Source organism: Lampris incognitus, chromosome 1, assembly GCF_029633865.1.
Source record: "Lampris incognitus isolate fLamInc1 chromosome 1, fLamInc1.hap2, whole genome shotgun sequence".
Classification (NCBI taxonomy): Eukaryota; Metazoa; Chordata; class Actinopteri; order Lampriformes; family Lampridae; genus Lampris; species Lampris incognitus.
In genome coordinates, this window is record NC_079211.1 from 154605877 (window position 1) to 154622263 (window position 16387).

Here is a 16387-nt window from a genome sequence, read left to right on the forward strand (position 1 = left end):
TTCTAAATGAAAACCATATGGTCTATGGATTCTAAATGAAAACCATATGGTCTATAGATTCTGGATGAAAACCATATGGTCTATAGATTCTAAATGAAACCATATGGTCTATAGATTCTGGATGAAAACCATATGGTCTATAGACTCTAAATGAAAACCATATGTTCTATAGATTCTAGATGAAAACCATGTGGTCTATAGATTCTAAAGGAAACCATATGGTCTAGATTCTGGATGAAAACCATATGGTCTATAGATTCTGGATGAAAACCATATGGTCTATAGATTCTGGATGAAAACCATATGGTCTATAGATTCTGGAGGAAAACCATATGGTCTATAGATTCAGAATAAGTGCTGGCGTTGATGTTGCCCAGGGTCAAAATAAAACTCGTGCCGTCAGCAGGATGGACGCGGGTCACAGCAACAGCACCTGCGAGGTTCTGGATGGTGTTTCAAGCTTGGCTCTTGATTAATGAAGTAATTAATTAGTGGCAGAACTTTGTGTTTTCAGGTCATGGGAGAAAAAGAAATATCCGTTTTGTCTGAGGCCTATATGTGCTGTATCTGTAAGTGTGTGTCCATGTGCCCACGAGTGTGCGTATATGCACTGTGTGTGTGTGTGTGTGTGTGTGTGAGTGAGTTGGCACATGTGCATGTTCATGTGCACGCCAGCCTGGGCCTGTGTTTGAGCTGATTGGTTTGTAAATGTTGTACATATGGCAGCTGGTACTGATGGACTCCTGAGTGACGGACTCACGTGTCGCCTGCTTCGTCCTAGCAACAGCCCGTACACCCCATGTCTCTGTTGTGCATCTCTGTGTGTCTTTGTCCTCTGCTACTGTGTGTGTGTGTGTGTGTGTGTGTGTGTGCGTGTGCGTGTGTGTGCGTGTGTACAAACTTGCATGTGTGTAGGAAAACTTTTTCTATTTGTGCACAACTTTGTGTTTTTATTGTAAATTCTTCGGGCAGAAGATAAAACAAAATGTAGATTTTTTTGTTGGGGAAAAATGTGAATGTATCACTCTTATAAGTTTTTCTTCATCCATTCTATGGAACTATACAAAGATACCTGTGGATAATAAAGCTGTGTACTTTACTGTGAAGTTGATGCCAGTCATAGGATGACTGTATGTTGAAAGATCCAAAAGTGTGGAGATGTGAAATCTATTTGCCAGATGACTCCCTGTGAATAATGTTAGAAATGAATAAGACAGAAACTGCAGACGTGCTGCTTCATATCAAATAAACTATGTTCTCTAGCGACTTATTTGGTTCATTCATATCACATTTACTGTCTTAAGCATGTGAAATGGTAGACTCTAACTGACCTGCAAGACTGACTACAGCTAACTAAACGTGCTGTGGAGGCATGCGGCTGGAGGGGACCCCGTGAACAATCACAAACCTGCTCGTCTTTCGAGAGACCCGGAAATAAGGCAACGTTTTTGAAACATGCTAAAAAATTTTGAAGAGTGACAGAAATGCACACACACCAGTTTCCTAATCCTCATTCACTATAAAGCTAATACTGCCACCTAGTGGTTGACTGTGAACCACAACTGAAATAAGGAAAACAAAAACCACAGGGTTCCAACCATTTTCGGTCAGGAATCTCCTAAATCAAACCTGATTAAATCTCAGACACCCCCTGTATCATTGAGCATGCACACACTTGGTCGCCATTTCTATAACTGAACTTTATTTGCAGGTCTCTGCACATACATAAAGGCAGTAGCTGTATAGCGCCCCAACAGGCCACTATCGGTACATCTCCCTTTTTCTAAAGATTAAGATAAAGTTGATCTTAAAGAATAACAGATGATTATCTTCAATCTGTAACAGTACAATTATTACACTTCTCTTTCCCCCCCACAAAATTAAACACTGCTTTGGAACCATACAGCATAAATTTACAAATAACATGAGTCCAGAACCCAACATGACCCCAAGAACAGAACTCCAAGGCTGCAATAAAAACACAAAAATAAAATATAAAAACCCACTCTGTGTGTGTTATTAGCACTCCTCTACAAGTCTCCTAGGTCTGACAATGGTTCTACTAGGCCTTTGAACCCGCTCCACCCCCGGGGATGGTGGCTGAACCCACTCCCCCCCAGGTGAGGGTGACTCGACGACAGGAGGGCTGTCTGTGTCTGATTGAGTATGCCCCCCTTCTATTTGCTCTCCCGGAGCCTCCCTGTCATGGCCATTCTCTACAGGCTGTGGTTCCGAGCGTGGAATCTTCAGCAGGTGTCTGTGGTTCCTGCGGATCGTGTTGCCGCTCTTGGTAAGTACCTCATATGATCTTGGAGCAGTCTCTTTGAGGACTTGTGCGACTGGTCCCCATCTTCCATCGCATCTGACTCTCACTAGGTCCTCTCGTTCCAGAGGTCCCAAGGGCCGTGCTCTTTTGTCATAGGCATGTTTGGACTTGTGCTCTCTCTGTGTGCGGTGGTCAGCGCGCTGGAGCAGATGCTCCGCTAGCGGCAGCTTTGTCTTGAGCTTCCTGTTCATCAGCAACTCTGCTGGCGAGCGGCCACATTCCAGCGGTGAAGCTCTGTAGTTGAGGACGGCCAGGTACGGGTCCTCACCCGCTTCCGCTGCTTTCTTTAGCAGCCGTTTGACGATTTGCACTCCCTTTTCCACTAGACCATTTGACTGCGGGTACAGTGGGGATGAGGTCACATGCTTGAATTCATACTGTTTAGTGAAGTCTGCGAACTCCTGACAACTAAACTGCAGCCCGTTATCACTTACTAAGGTTTCTGGAATACCATGCCTTGCGAAAATGGACTTAGAATGAGTGATCACTTGCTTTGCTGTAGTATCAGACCACAGCGCATATTCCGGATAGTTTGAATGGTAGTCAGCTATGATTAAATAGTCTCTCCCTTTCAGCTGAAATAGGTCTGCACCTACTTTTCTCCATGGCTCAGTCGGTTTGCTATGAGGCAGAAGCGGCTCTCTAGGCTGCATATACCTATGCTGTTGGCATATCTCACATCGTTGTACTAGAGTCTCAATATCTCTGTTCATGTATGGCCAAAACAGTATATCACGAGCCCGCCTCTTGCTTTTCTCAATTCCCAAATGGCCCTCATGTGCTAACTTAGCCATCTCTGATCTCATGGTGCTGGGAACTACTATTTTTTTACCTTTTAGGAGTACCCCGTCGATCACTGACAGTTCATCTCTGGTGTGGCGATACGGACTTGGCGGTATCCTGGCCTCATCTCCGGGTGAGAGGATGGCTGCTATGACATCCTGCAACTCTCTGTCGCTTGCCGTTTCCTGCGCGAGCTGGGCCCATTTCTCATTTGATGCAGGCAGCTGGCCTTTCACGCAGTCCACGTGGATTTGCACCTCCTGCTCGGTGCTGCTCGGGGCCGTGCCCCTCAAACTCGCTCTGCTGAGAGCGTCTGCCACTACTAAGTACTTTCCCAGAGTAAACTCGAATGTCATGTGGTACTTCTGTAGACGTAACATAAGACGCTGGATGCGTGGCGGTGCATCCCCAAGTGGCTTTCTGGAAATGGCAATAAGCGGCTTGTGATCAGTCTCTAGTATTATTTCCCTGCCATAGATATATTCGTGGAACTTTTCACATCCGAAAACTGCGCCTAATGTCTCTTTCTCGATTTGCGCATAGTTGCGCTCTGCAGCTGACATTGTTCGGGATGCGTAAGCAACAGGAGACCATTGTGTGCCGTGTAGTTGGAGCGGCACCGCTCCGAGACCCTCTTTGGATGCATCAGTTGAGACTTTGACCGGTTTGTCAACATCATAGTATTTTAACACCGGCTCTTTGATCAGGTTGGCCTTTAATACCCCCCACTCGTTTGCATGTTCGTGCTCCCAATGCCATTAATTTTGCTTTTCCAGTAGACTACGGAGGGCCTTTGTGTTAGCAGACATATTTGGTATAAACTTCCCCATGTAGTTGACTAGCCCTAACACTCTTTGCAGGTCTGTTTTGTCTTTTGGCACTGGCATCTCTACTATCACCCTTATCTTTTCTGGATCAGGCTCTATCCCTTCCGCGGACACCTTTTCACCTAGGTAAGTAACCTCTGTCATCCCAAACTCACATTTCGACTTGTTTAGTTTAAGCCCTGATCTACGTGCTTGTTCTAGCACCCCGCGTAATCTCTCGTCATGTTCTTCTTTTGTTTTGCCCCAGACCACTATGTCATCAATAAACACACCCACACCCTCCGTACCATCAAACAGCTGCTGCACTGTTTTGTGGAACACCTCTGGAGCTGAGCATATCCCAAACGGTAAGCGAAGAGAGCAGTGCCTTCCAAAAGGCGTGTTAAAGGTAGACAGTTTGGAGCTGTCTTCATCTAGAACGATCTGGTAGAACCCTGATGATGCATCTAACTTGGAGAAGAAGCGCGTGCCTGCCATAGCACTAGTGATGTCTGAGTTAGTTGGTAGTTTGTAGTGTTCTTTTTTGATCGACTTGTTCAGGTCTTTTGGGTCTATACAGAGCCTTAAGTCACCATTCTTTTTCTCAACTATTACCAGAGAACTGACCCACTCAGTTGGTTCTTCTATTTTCCTCACTATGCCCTTTTCTATAAGGGATTGCAGTTCTGCTTTCAGCCTAGCTTTAAGGGTCACCGGCACCTTCCTTGCTGCGTGGACGACCGGTTCTGCATTTGCTTTTAACTGGATTCTGTACTGCCCAGGTAGGCATCCTATACCCCTGAATACGTCCCTGTATTGCTCTCTTATCTCCTCTGTGTCAGCTACAGTCTCATGCTGTTTGTCAGCTGCACCACTAGATGTCACTACAGACCTGTCAATTACATGCACTCTTTTGATAAGACCCAATCTCTCACAGGATTTCAGACCTAGCATGGGCTGTCTATCGCCCTCAACCAACACAAACATAGCCTTAACAGAGCGCCCATCCCTTGACAGTGTGACTCTACATACCCCTTTTGTAGGAATCGGTTCATCATTGTACATTCTCAGATTTACCTTTTTCACATGCACTTTTGGCTTCTTGAACAGTTTATTAAAGTCTTTCATCGTCAGTATGTTCACCTGAGCCCCTGTGTCCAATTTTAGAGGCATTGTCGTTCCGTTGATTTCCAGATTGGCTACCCACTCATCCTTTTTGTCCTCCTCGCTCTCCACAGTTCCCACCATCAACTTTTCGTCGTCCTCTTCTGTGTCGGTCGTGTCGGTGTCGCTGCCTTGCACCACCTGTACCGTCTTCTTTGACAAGCAGCACCGGGCGTAGTGATTCTTCTTTCCGCATTTGCGACAGTCCACACTGTAAGCGGGGCAGTTATTCGGAGCGTGTTTGCCCCCGCATCTGTCACAGTCCGTGTCCTTTGTGTACTTGGGCGCGCGGGACTTTCCTTTGCTGTTCCTCTTGCTCGCGGCGGCCCTCTCATGTACCGCATCCACTGCCGCTACCGCCGCTGCTGCAGCTTCGGGCTCGGATGATTTGAGCTGCATCTTGGTGCTCTCTGACGCCTGGCAGATCCGTCCTGCCTTCTCCAGGCTCAGATCGGACTCTTTGAGTCGTTGCATTCTCACTTTCTTGTCGAAAACGCCGATAACTATCTGATCCCTTATCAGCGAGTCACACAATGTGCCAAAGTTGCACGACTGCCTTTTCAAACGCAAGTCCATGACAAACTGTTCAGTGGGTTCTGACTCGGCTTGTACTCTGTTGCGGAAAACATACCGTTCATATGTCTCGGTCTTTCTTTGGCGTGCAATATTCTTCAGACTTTGCCAGCACTGCATCCTACTTTTGGTCGTCGCCTCCTCAGGAAGCTGACACGTGTTGAAAACGTCCCTCGCGGCTCTGCCTGCCACTGTGAGAAGCAATGCTAGCTAGCTTCCCACGTTCGTATCTCGCATCTTCCAGACCGATTGCACACACGTAAAACTCAAAACTCTGCTTAAAAGCTTTCCAATTCTCGTGGACATTTCCACTTAACTCCAACTCCTCTGGCGATCGAATGTTGTTCATCTTTGTAGGCTAGTTTGACCTCACTCTGGTACCATGTATCATTGAGCACACACACACTTGGTCGCCATTTCTATAACGGAACTTTATTTGCAGGTCTCTGCACACACATACAGGCAGTAGCTGTATAGCGCCCCTGCAGGCCACTATCGGTACAACCATGACCTGGATGAATGAGAACATTCATAGACACCTGAATCGGACGATGTTTTTCTGGCAACATGTGCCGGTGTACATCGCCTTTTCCCTTGTTGTTACATTACATTACATCACACGACATGACATTACATGACATTACAGTCATTTTGCCAACGCTTTTATCCAAAACGACTTACAATAAGTGCATCATTTCACATAGGAAATCAGGAGAATTACTAGTCATCAGAGGTCATTAGTGCATCTTCTCTCTAAACAAGCATCTACTACTACTACTACTACTACGGATCATCCATTTCCATCTCTTCCTGTCTTCTGCGTCTTCCTCTGTCACACCAGCCACCTGCATGTCCTCCCTCACCACATCCATAAACCTCCTCTTTGGCCTTCCTCTCCTCCTCTTCTCTGGCAGCTCCATATTCAGCATCCTTCTCCCAACATACCCAGCATCTCTCCTCCACACATGTCCACACCATCTCAATCTTGCCAGCATCTAAGAGCAAAAGCAGTGCTAAAGTAAAAGCGCAAGAAAGAGATTTTGTTTTAAACGAGTGACTACAATAAGTGCTAAGAACAAGTAACAGGGTAGTAGTTGTTCTCCCTGAGGTTTCTTCCTATTTCTTCTCCCTCGTAAAGGGTTTTTTAGGGAGTTGTTCCTTATCCGAGGACAGGGTCTAAGGACAGGATGTTGTGTTGCTGCTGTTAAGCCCACTGAGGCACATTTGTAATTTGTGATATTGGGCTGTACAAATAAAATTGAATTGAATTGAACTGAGTAGTTCTTGAAGAGGTGAGTTTTCAACCTGCGCTGAAAGACGGGCAGCGACTCGGCTGTGCTGACTGTTCACATAAAGTCAAATCTGCACCATATACAAAAGGCATGCATAGTATCAGTTCGGCTTTGCTTGATGGAATTAAATTCCCTGGCCCAGTCATGAAGTTGTTCCTTTCGGCACTTTTACAAAGGAGGCAAATTGTGCAAAAGGCTAAAAGTATGGATAGTGAAGCTAGTGAACCCGTTGCTAGGTAACGCCCATTGCGTTTCCAGCTGTCAGTTTAGTTGGAAGTTAGTCAGTTAAACGTCCATTTCCGTTATGATCGCCTTTGTGTGCGTCGACCAGTAGAAGTACGCCTTTCTGTCTCGTCAGCGATATTTAGTTATTAGTGAATCTAGTCATTTGTATGGCATAGTGTCTAAGCTTTACCAGTAAGTAGTATTCTGTTAACATATACACAGACTGGCCATCCATGCTAGGTAGTGTAACGTGCATGGATAAGTAGACACGTTGGTGCTGGACTAACGGGTCGGACCCTTTAGTCGACTGGTTAACGTTGTCGCTTGCGGAGCGGGAGACACGGGTTCGCGTCCCGGCCATGGCGACGGTCTCCCAGACTGGCCCCCGAATTTGCTACAGTATATGTGAGCGTTATTCCTCAAGACTGTGCAGTGTGCATCTACCTACCTACATGAAGCAGAACATTGCGTGGTATGTAGTAGGGCTGCGTGTTTAGCCCCGCTTACTTCCCGTGGTAGTTGTTAGTCCAGATTTCCAACCGTAATGTTTGATGCCTAAATAGTAACAGAGATGTGTGTAGCATATGTGTCTGTAAGTGATAGTAAGTGTAGAAGTGGGTTAGCTGTATCTTTCCTTTTATTCTTATTTATTAATAATATATTAATGTAATTCCAAGACAGTTGCTCTAAGGCAGGACAAAAACGGAGTTCAAACCCGGACTGTCCGGCCCAAATCCGGACCCCCGGCCACAGGATTCCACCAAACTGACTGACGACCTATGCTTCTTTGTACTACTTACTATTCCAGTAATGGCTGCCGTGGTTATTCTCAAATTGGCCACCGGATGGCGCATGTGCTCAGTCATCCTGTCAATCGTTAGTTTGGGAGCGCTGCGCTGCACTGCGCAGCGCAGCGGGGGGGGGGGGGAGAGGAGAGAGAGAGAGAGAGAGAGAGAGAGAGAGAGAGAGAGAGAGAGAGAGAGAGAGAGAGAGAGAGAGAGAGAGAGAGAGAGAGAGAGAGAGAGCTTCTGCCGGTGGAGTTCACGCCGAGGCAGACGCCATGGGGATTACTCGCAGCAGCAAGTGACAGCAGACTCTGATGAAGCGTCTGAAGAGCATTTGAGTCTTGCCTTTCAGCCGCGTCGTTATTCTCTTCATTCACCGGAACACCCCAACAGCTCCGCCGTGGCTGCTGCTAATTTGGACGGCGTTTGCGGGTTTCGAGTTCAGACGATAAGCGACAGGATGTACCATGAAGACAACACAAGTTTACAAAAGCCACGTTATGGAAGTAAGTGGTGCCGACTCGTTGCTCTCCGATCTGCCCTATCTGCCGTTTATCCTGCTTGGTGTTTAGCAATGACGACGGTAACTTGGAGAGTGTAGGGTGACTTGGAGAGTGTAGGGTGACTTGGAGACTGTAGGAATGTCTGGGAGTGAACAGGTGGCTCACCTGGTCGGCTGGCCGGGCTTCCTGCGCCCACAGCCAGCGACTTAACGCGTCCAGACGCGGTGTGCGTTGATGGAAACGTGCAGCGTGTGTGCGTGTGTGTGTGTGTGCGTGCGTGTGTGTTTGTGCGTGTGTATGTGTGGTTGTGCGCGGACTAGAAGCGCTGCTCTCGCGTTTCCCTCCGAAGCCAACGCGGGGTCGGGCACGGCCGGTTCGACGGAACTTTGCAGTCAAATTCCTCCGAAATGTTGTGTGCGTCATTTGAAACATTTGAAACATTTGACAGGAAACTATTGACACGCCGAAACAACACATTGCACATATTACCATCTGATATAGCCTGTTGCCACCCCCCCCCACACACACACGCGCCGTCCTGCCTGTTTTAAGTTCAGCAGCACGTGCACGTCAGATGCTGCGGACTCCCCTCAAACTTCATGGACACCGTTGAATTTAATTTTAACCAATGGACACCTGAACCTTTCCAGTTTACCGTGCTTTCTCCAAATATTATATCTATTCTTATTCATTACGTTGACATTTAGTCATGTGAAGTGGTGCTTGCCAACTCAACAAGCCTGTGCCTACACTAAAGGCCTTTTTCACACAGGTTAACGATTAACTTATTTCTAAAACTATGGTTGAGAAATCTGCACCTGGCGCCTTCACCATCTGAAGAATTGAACTGCAGCTTCTGAAATCACTAAATCCTGACTGATCTCAGAAAACACAAGTTCCACTCTCCACAGTGAGTCGTGTTAGCCATAGGTCTGTTGTCAATGACTGACAACTAAGGGCAAAGTACAACTTTCCAGATAGATAAGCTTCATCATTTGGTTCATCAATACAGTATTGTGTATTGGCTCTGACTTGGTAAATACGCACAATATACATCTGCTTTGTTAGGCTACTGTGAATGTTGTCTTCTCAGAGATAGACATTCACTTGTTTAACTTGCTTTCAACCTTGCTGGATCGGACGTATGACTATATTTTCTAGCTGGCTTTCAGAAATGCACAAATAAGGCCCGTGTTATATATTTGTCCTTATGACAAGCACAAGAAATGTGTGATGGTGGGATCCCAAATTGTTCCAAAGTAAGTTTCCCTACGACATGCACTTTCTATTCTTCAGTTGCTGCGTTGGGAGCAAAAGCAACACGTTTCCCTGGAAAAATGTCTAGTCAATGCCAGCTCACCCTTACTTTATGGATTAAAAGTGAAATGATGCAGCCCAAAAAGCATTGCCTGACTTGATTTGCTGTTCCCCAAAGGCACTGAGAGGTTAGACAGAAACAACCATTCAGCCAAACAAAAGATTGAGCCATAATCATAAAGTCCATAATTCATGTTCAGTAATCTTTTGACACATGAGGGTAACAAATACATCTTGAAGATTTAGATATAAACCATAGTGCTACAGTAATATAAGACCCCTATAGGAAGAGGGTGAGTGGTTCAGTGTGGGGACTGGCCTGTGCTTGGGGCTGCAATGCCTGTGGGTTGAATGGTCACACAGTCTTGTGTCCTCCAACAACACAGCTGTGCCTGATGACTGGATACTGCAGTCTAATGGATGGATACTGTGGTCAAAAGGCCACTGACTTCACTCTAGTGGCTGGACACCCATTGGGATGATGCCTTTATGTGTGTGACTTTTTGTAAACATGTACAGAATGTACTGTGTGTGTGCATGGTATGTGACTCTCCACCTCAGTCTTGTGTAGTGGCTTAGTGTATTTACAGATGGCTGATGGGGAGAAAGGCTCCAGGTAAACAGCCAATGGGTGTAAATTATTCAGGTTAGCTCTACCGATGCTTGAGTGCAGCATCAACTATAAAATTGCAGAAGTGGATATTTGGTATATTTTAATGAAGCACCCCAAATGATTGTCCCCCAGAGATACTCCCATTTAGTTCGAAACAATACAAAGAGAGAGGGGTGGTCTTTTGTTCTGTGAAAAAAAAATGGCTTTGGCGATGGCTGGTTTACTTAGAATTAAGTCAAGTCTACCTGGAAGATCTCACACACACACACACACACACACACACACTTGGCAGTCTTCCCACTTGATGATTAGTTTGTCCTAATTAATCTCAAAGTTGACTGAGTAAGGCTTTGCAGTGCTGAAGGTCATAATAATGATGTAACCCCTTGGACTGAAAACAGATCGACTCTGCTATGCTAAGTTAGTATGCTAAATTGTGAAGATGTTGTTTAATTTTAACGACAGTGAGGGTGATCCGTGGTCATTTTAATGGTGTTTGAGGACTCTGAATCCCTGAGATCCATTTGAAATGAAAGAGCTGCCATTGCTTTTAAGTCAACGCCTCCCTCAACCAATGCTAAAAATCCCGACATAGTTCAACCTGGATTTTATGTTTATGTGCTGGTATCTGTCAGTAAAAGTCTTTTAAGAACTTGTACAACTGTATCTGCTTCTTAGCCACAGCAACTTAGCTTGGTTTCAAAGTCACTGATACTTGCCCATTTCTGCATTTACCTGCTGTGGTGAAGGCCTGAAATGCTATGGATTGTACCATTTTTCCCAGAAAGCACCTGCCCGAAAGTGACCTTTTTTTTAAAAGGAACAATTACAATAGCTTCCATAATTTGGATACTCATGGATCAGATTTTGTCCTTTCTGATGGTTTCTAAGGCTGGTGTATGTATTTAAAAAATATTTGCATGTGAATTTTAAGGATTTTTAATGGTATGTGTTTAGTCTGTAACAGATCACAAATATGCCATAGACATATACTCCCCCATGTAAAGATTCATTCATTTGACTGATACTAAAAAAAGGCCATGATTCTTTTATCAAATTGGAAAAGACTGTTGAGAGACTGTGTCCCTGGGCCTTGGACTGGCCCTCCACTCAGTCAGAAATAAACAGATTTGATTGGATTAGAGGGAGGTATGGCTTGTAAGGGAGGGCGTCTCATTAACCTGCATGTGCAGGTCAACTCAGCAGAAATCAGTTGGACTTTTAGACACCCCTCAGGGCCACTTTTGCATGTTGATTTGTTCTATTTCACAAATCACTTCACTGGAGCATGAGAGTTGGTGCAGTCTCCCACTGTTACCAAGTCTCCAGGCAGTCAAAGCCATCTTCTTATAACAGGAACACCTTTTTAGTCATGGTGTTTTGGGAGTTAAAGGTCTGCTATGTAAGATTATCGACCCACTCCGGAGGTGGCGATGAATAGGAATCTAAATCTAACCCGTCACCACCTTTGACCCACATGTCTGCACCCCCCTTCCAAAAAGCCACATATGTATGCTCCCACACTTAGCAATGTTTTGGGCAATGTAACATAGCCACGCTGGGACGAGAGGAGAAGGTATTACTATTTTAATTTTTAGTAGGTACTTATGCTCTTAATTTTTCAAGTAAGAAGGTATTAGACCATTGAGTGACACCGAATGCAAGCTAATTCTGAAATGTGTGGGGACGTAGACAACATCCATACCAGCCAGCTGCTGAGCTGTAAGGGCAGCAGCACACATCATAGACAAGCTATCTCATTTTCAAATAAGATTGTGAACACCAACCTTCTTAGTTTAGAGTGACAATCATTCTTATGAAACTGTATGCTTGTCTTATCACTGAACGTGCAGGCCTAGTAGCGTGTAGATAGTGGTTGCATTGTGTTGGCCTACCTGTATTCTTTAGCCTTGCTATTGGAAACGATCCCTGTAGCTATCTATATATATCCATATGGTTTGCAGAGCCTCTTGTGCAGTATCGGCCTGTTTTACGCAGAGGTGTGGTTGAGGCGGACACTTAAATTGGGTGGAATGGGATTGAGCTACAAGGGGTGAGCTGTTCTGTCACCTAAACAAACAACAAACAAACAAACAAACAAAACTTTAAGCTTAAAACTAGGGGTGGGAATCTTTCGGAATCTCATGATTCGATTCGATTTTGATTCTTCGTGTCACGATTCCAGTCAAAATCGGTTTTCGATTCAAGTAGACTAAAGTGTGGATAAGACTATGTAGTTTTTATATTTGAAAAAGTTATATCAATTGATTACAATTATGTGAACACACAAAGTTGCCTTTCTCAGTAAAAAACCGATACGATGGTATTTCGTACTTTGGCTCAGTTGTCTGGATCATAAATCTAAAGCCTCGACCACACTATAGGGGTGCAGGTCTTTTGAAAGGAAACAGGCGATGGATCTAGTTATTTCTTGTTATTTAGATCTAGTATTTCTAGTTATTTAGATCTAGTTATTTCTTGTTATTTAGATCTAGTTATTTCTAGTTATTTAGATCTAGTTAGATCTAGTTATTTAGATCTAGTTATTTCTAGTTATTTAGATCTAGTTAGATCTAGTTATTTTTTCTTATTTAGATCTAGTTATTTCTTGTTATTTAGATTAGGTATTTCTAGTTATTTAGATCTAGTTATTTCTTGTTATTTAGATCTAGTTATTTATAGTTATTTAGATCAAGTTAGATCTAATTATTTCTTATTATTTAGAGCTAGTTATTTCTTGTTATTTAGATCTAGTGAGATCTAGTTATTTCTTGTTATTTATGTCTAGTTACATCTATTTATTTCTAGTTATTTAGATCTAGTTAGATCTAGTTATTTCTTATTATTTAGATCTAGTTATATCTAGTTATTTCTAGTTATTTAGATCTAGTTATTTCTAGTTATTTAGATCTAGTTAGATCTAGTTATTTCTAGTTATTTAGATCTAGTTTGATCTAGTTATTTTTTATTATTTAGATCTAGTTATTTCTTGTTATTTAGATCTAGTTATTTCTAGTTATTTAGATCTAGTTAGATCTAGTTAGATCCAGTTATTTCTTGTTTGCCCAGGAGTTTGGTAAAGTGGTGCAGTGTGCGTTGTTTGTTTGTTAATGTTGCAGGAGGTCGTTGTTCCACTTCTTTCAACTCTGGGTGATGGCATATGAGGTGAGACCCAACATTTGTAGTGTTCCTGAAATACGCAACTTTCATCTTGCAGATCTGGCACATTGAACGAGTCATGTCAAGCTCCTTCTTCCCCAGGAGATTGTAAAACACTAGCCACTGTCGTGTTTTCTGGAAGCCAGAATAGGCGCGCGGCAAGTCAACATTTCCAGCAGCGAGGAGGCTACTTAAGATTGAAAAAAAAACGTTTTTATAAATAAATTTTTGGAGTTTGTGAATGTATTCAGAATCATAGAAGATAAGAATCGCGATTCTTATGTGAATCGATTGTTTTCCCCACCCCTACTAAATACAGGGGATAACAATAAACCAAATTGAAATGACTAGAAATTCATCCTGCCATCATATTTTTAGAATTATTGAGAGGATTATACACTTGTTCACTGACTCTTATATAGTCTGATCTGAATTGTGCTTTTTTTTAGGTTTTGTCCTTCTATAGATATTACTATTTGAGGTTGTAGCATATATAACAAGTAGAGAACAAAACTTTATTGTGCCCAAGGACACAATAAAGATCATATAAGAAGAACATAATCCAGTGAGTCAAGTAAATTCTCTATGAGACAGTACAAGCCTGTTTCATGCCATAAGCATCATCAGCTGTCAATAAAGCTACTGGCGGAAAGAACATACCATTTACTGCCTCGTCATGCACATCACATGCACAACGTCCAATGGGGAAGGGAGAGGTGCGACATTCAAAAATTAAAAAACACCGTGATCGCAGTAAGGGGGGGGGTTAGGTTGCATACAAGGTTAATGGTATTTGTCTATTGTCATGATTTGTTTATAATTACAAAATAGGTGCCTATATCTATGTGTGCAACTGCTTGCCAGTTCATTGCTGTTATTCAGTGTGGACATTTGTGGTTTGCAGGTGATAAAATACGTGCCAGACATAGATTACACATTTTACTACTGGCTGAATATGTTTTGTTCTCTGAGAAGATTTTCCAGGTGGTTGAAAAATTAATGTTTCTGTCCGCCACTGACCAAATATAAGGGCTTAAACATGTGACATCCTTTAAACAGTTGTTTGTAAAGCTACACATGTGAGCATTAAACCTTTTTTGAATGTCCCTCTGTTAGAATCATGGAGGTCTCTGTTTTGTCGTTGTCCTCTCTCGTCACTGTAGCTTGGTAGATACCCCCCTTCGTCTGGCATTTTCCCTCGAAGGGGCAGGAGTTGTTCACACGGCAGTTGCAGTTGGGGGAGTCCGGTTGTGATGAAGATGTCATTGATGTGTTGATGATTCTTGTGTTGTGGGACGATATTATGCGTTGAATGTTAGACATGCAGCTTTAACTGAGTTGATGGTGTTCCTGTTGAATATCTTCCTCAGCTGATGGTTGGGGGTAAAGCACTTATCCACAAGTAAAAAAAAAACAAAACGCTTACCCATGTTTGTGGCCATGGTGTCACTGTAGGGTGGGTTGTACCACGGTATCACTGTAGGGTAGGTTGTACCACGGTATCACTGTAGGGTGGGTGTACCACGGTATCACTGTAGGGTGGTTGTACCACGGTGTCACTGTAGGGTGGGTTGTACCACGGTATCACTGTAGGGTGGTTGTACCATGGTGTCACTGTAGGGTGGGTTGTACCACGGTATCACTGTAGGGTGGTTGTACCACGGTATCACTGTAGGGTGGGTTGTACCATGGTGTCACTGTAGGGTGGGTTGTACCACGGTATCACTGTAGGGTGGGTTGTACCAGCTGATGTTTCGTCTTCTGCTACGTTTGTTGGTTTGTGGTCAGTCAGTGTGTAATGGTGGTGGTACTTGAGCCGCTCTTTTGTAATGCGTCTTGGTATGGGGGTGCAGCTTCATTGAAGATGGACTCACCAGGTGATCATTTTGAGAGTCTTCTATTAATGCTTTCTGGGATGTTCTTCAAGATGGAGGGTGGGTGGGTGCTTTCTTTATGGACATACTGCTGCGTGTTGTTGGGCTTCATGTGCGGCTTGCATGTGCCATTCCTAAGGTCCATTGAGATGTCCAGAACGTCCATTTGTTTTGTGTTTGCTTGAATTGTGATTTTTAGCCCATTGTTTGAGAATATTTTGCTGATTGTTTTCTTAATTTGCTCGACCTCTCTTGGTTTTTTGCTACAAATTGCTAGCCTATCATCCCTATAGAGTCCGACATTGATGTCTAGATCTTGTAATTGAGATAACAAATATATGCCAAGTAGTTCACATGTTTCTGCCCTGTCAAAGCTGCCCATGGTTATATCAAATTTACTACTACCTTTTTTCTGCCATGGGTTTCCATTGTGGTACAAAAGTGATTCCTTTGCCTGGTATATAATGTCTCTGTCTTGCTCAGATATCACTGTGTGTTTTGCAGCAAAATCAGAAGTTATTTAAATTTAAAGTTATTTAAAATTAAATTTGTATGTTCATAAGAAGAACATATAAATGCAGAAGCAAACTGATGCAAGAACGTATCCAAACCAATACATAATACAAAGTGCAAGCAGCATCTCACTCCATTTAAAATCATGGTTAATACATTGAGCATCAACATTAACATCGACTTCCTTCAGGAGAGCTGTAAAAAAATAGCACAATAAAGAGTCCTTCATAATTACCCTTGCTTTCTTTAAAGCTCTGGCTCATCTTGTAGACTTGAGAAAGGTCCATCAATATGGATCCCTATGATCAGGGATTTCTGAACCACTGTATAATAACTCCCTCAAGCTTATCTCTCCTCTTTTGACTCAAGTAACCAAACCAGCACAAAATAGAAAAGATTAGGGCAGATTAAATGTAACAAGAATAAAACAACTTCACACAAGACTCATATGTTG

At 43.5% G+C, this 16387-nt stretch overlaps 1 protein-coding gene across 2 annotated transcripts in view; it reads left to right on the forward strand.

Moving 5' to 3' along the window:
- The first annotated feature begins 8185 nt into the window (after nt 1-8185).
- Nucleotides 8186-16387, forward strand: part of iqgap2 (IQ motif containing GTPase activating protein 2) — a 143005-nt gene continuing 134803 nt past the window's right edge. For both annotated transcript variants that reach the window (XM_056286483.1, XM_056286562.1), the window contains exon 1: nt 8186-8460. In XM_056286483.1, coding sequence (XP_056142458.1) covers nt 8415-8460 — 46 coding nt within the window. In that variant the 5' untranslated portion in view covers nt 8186-8414. The remainder of the gene's footprint in view (nt 8461-16387) is intronic.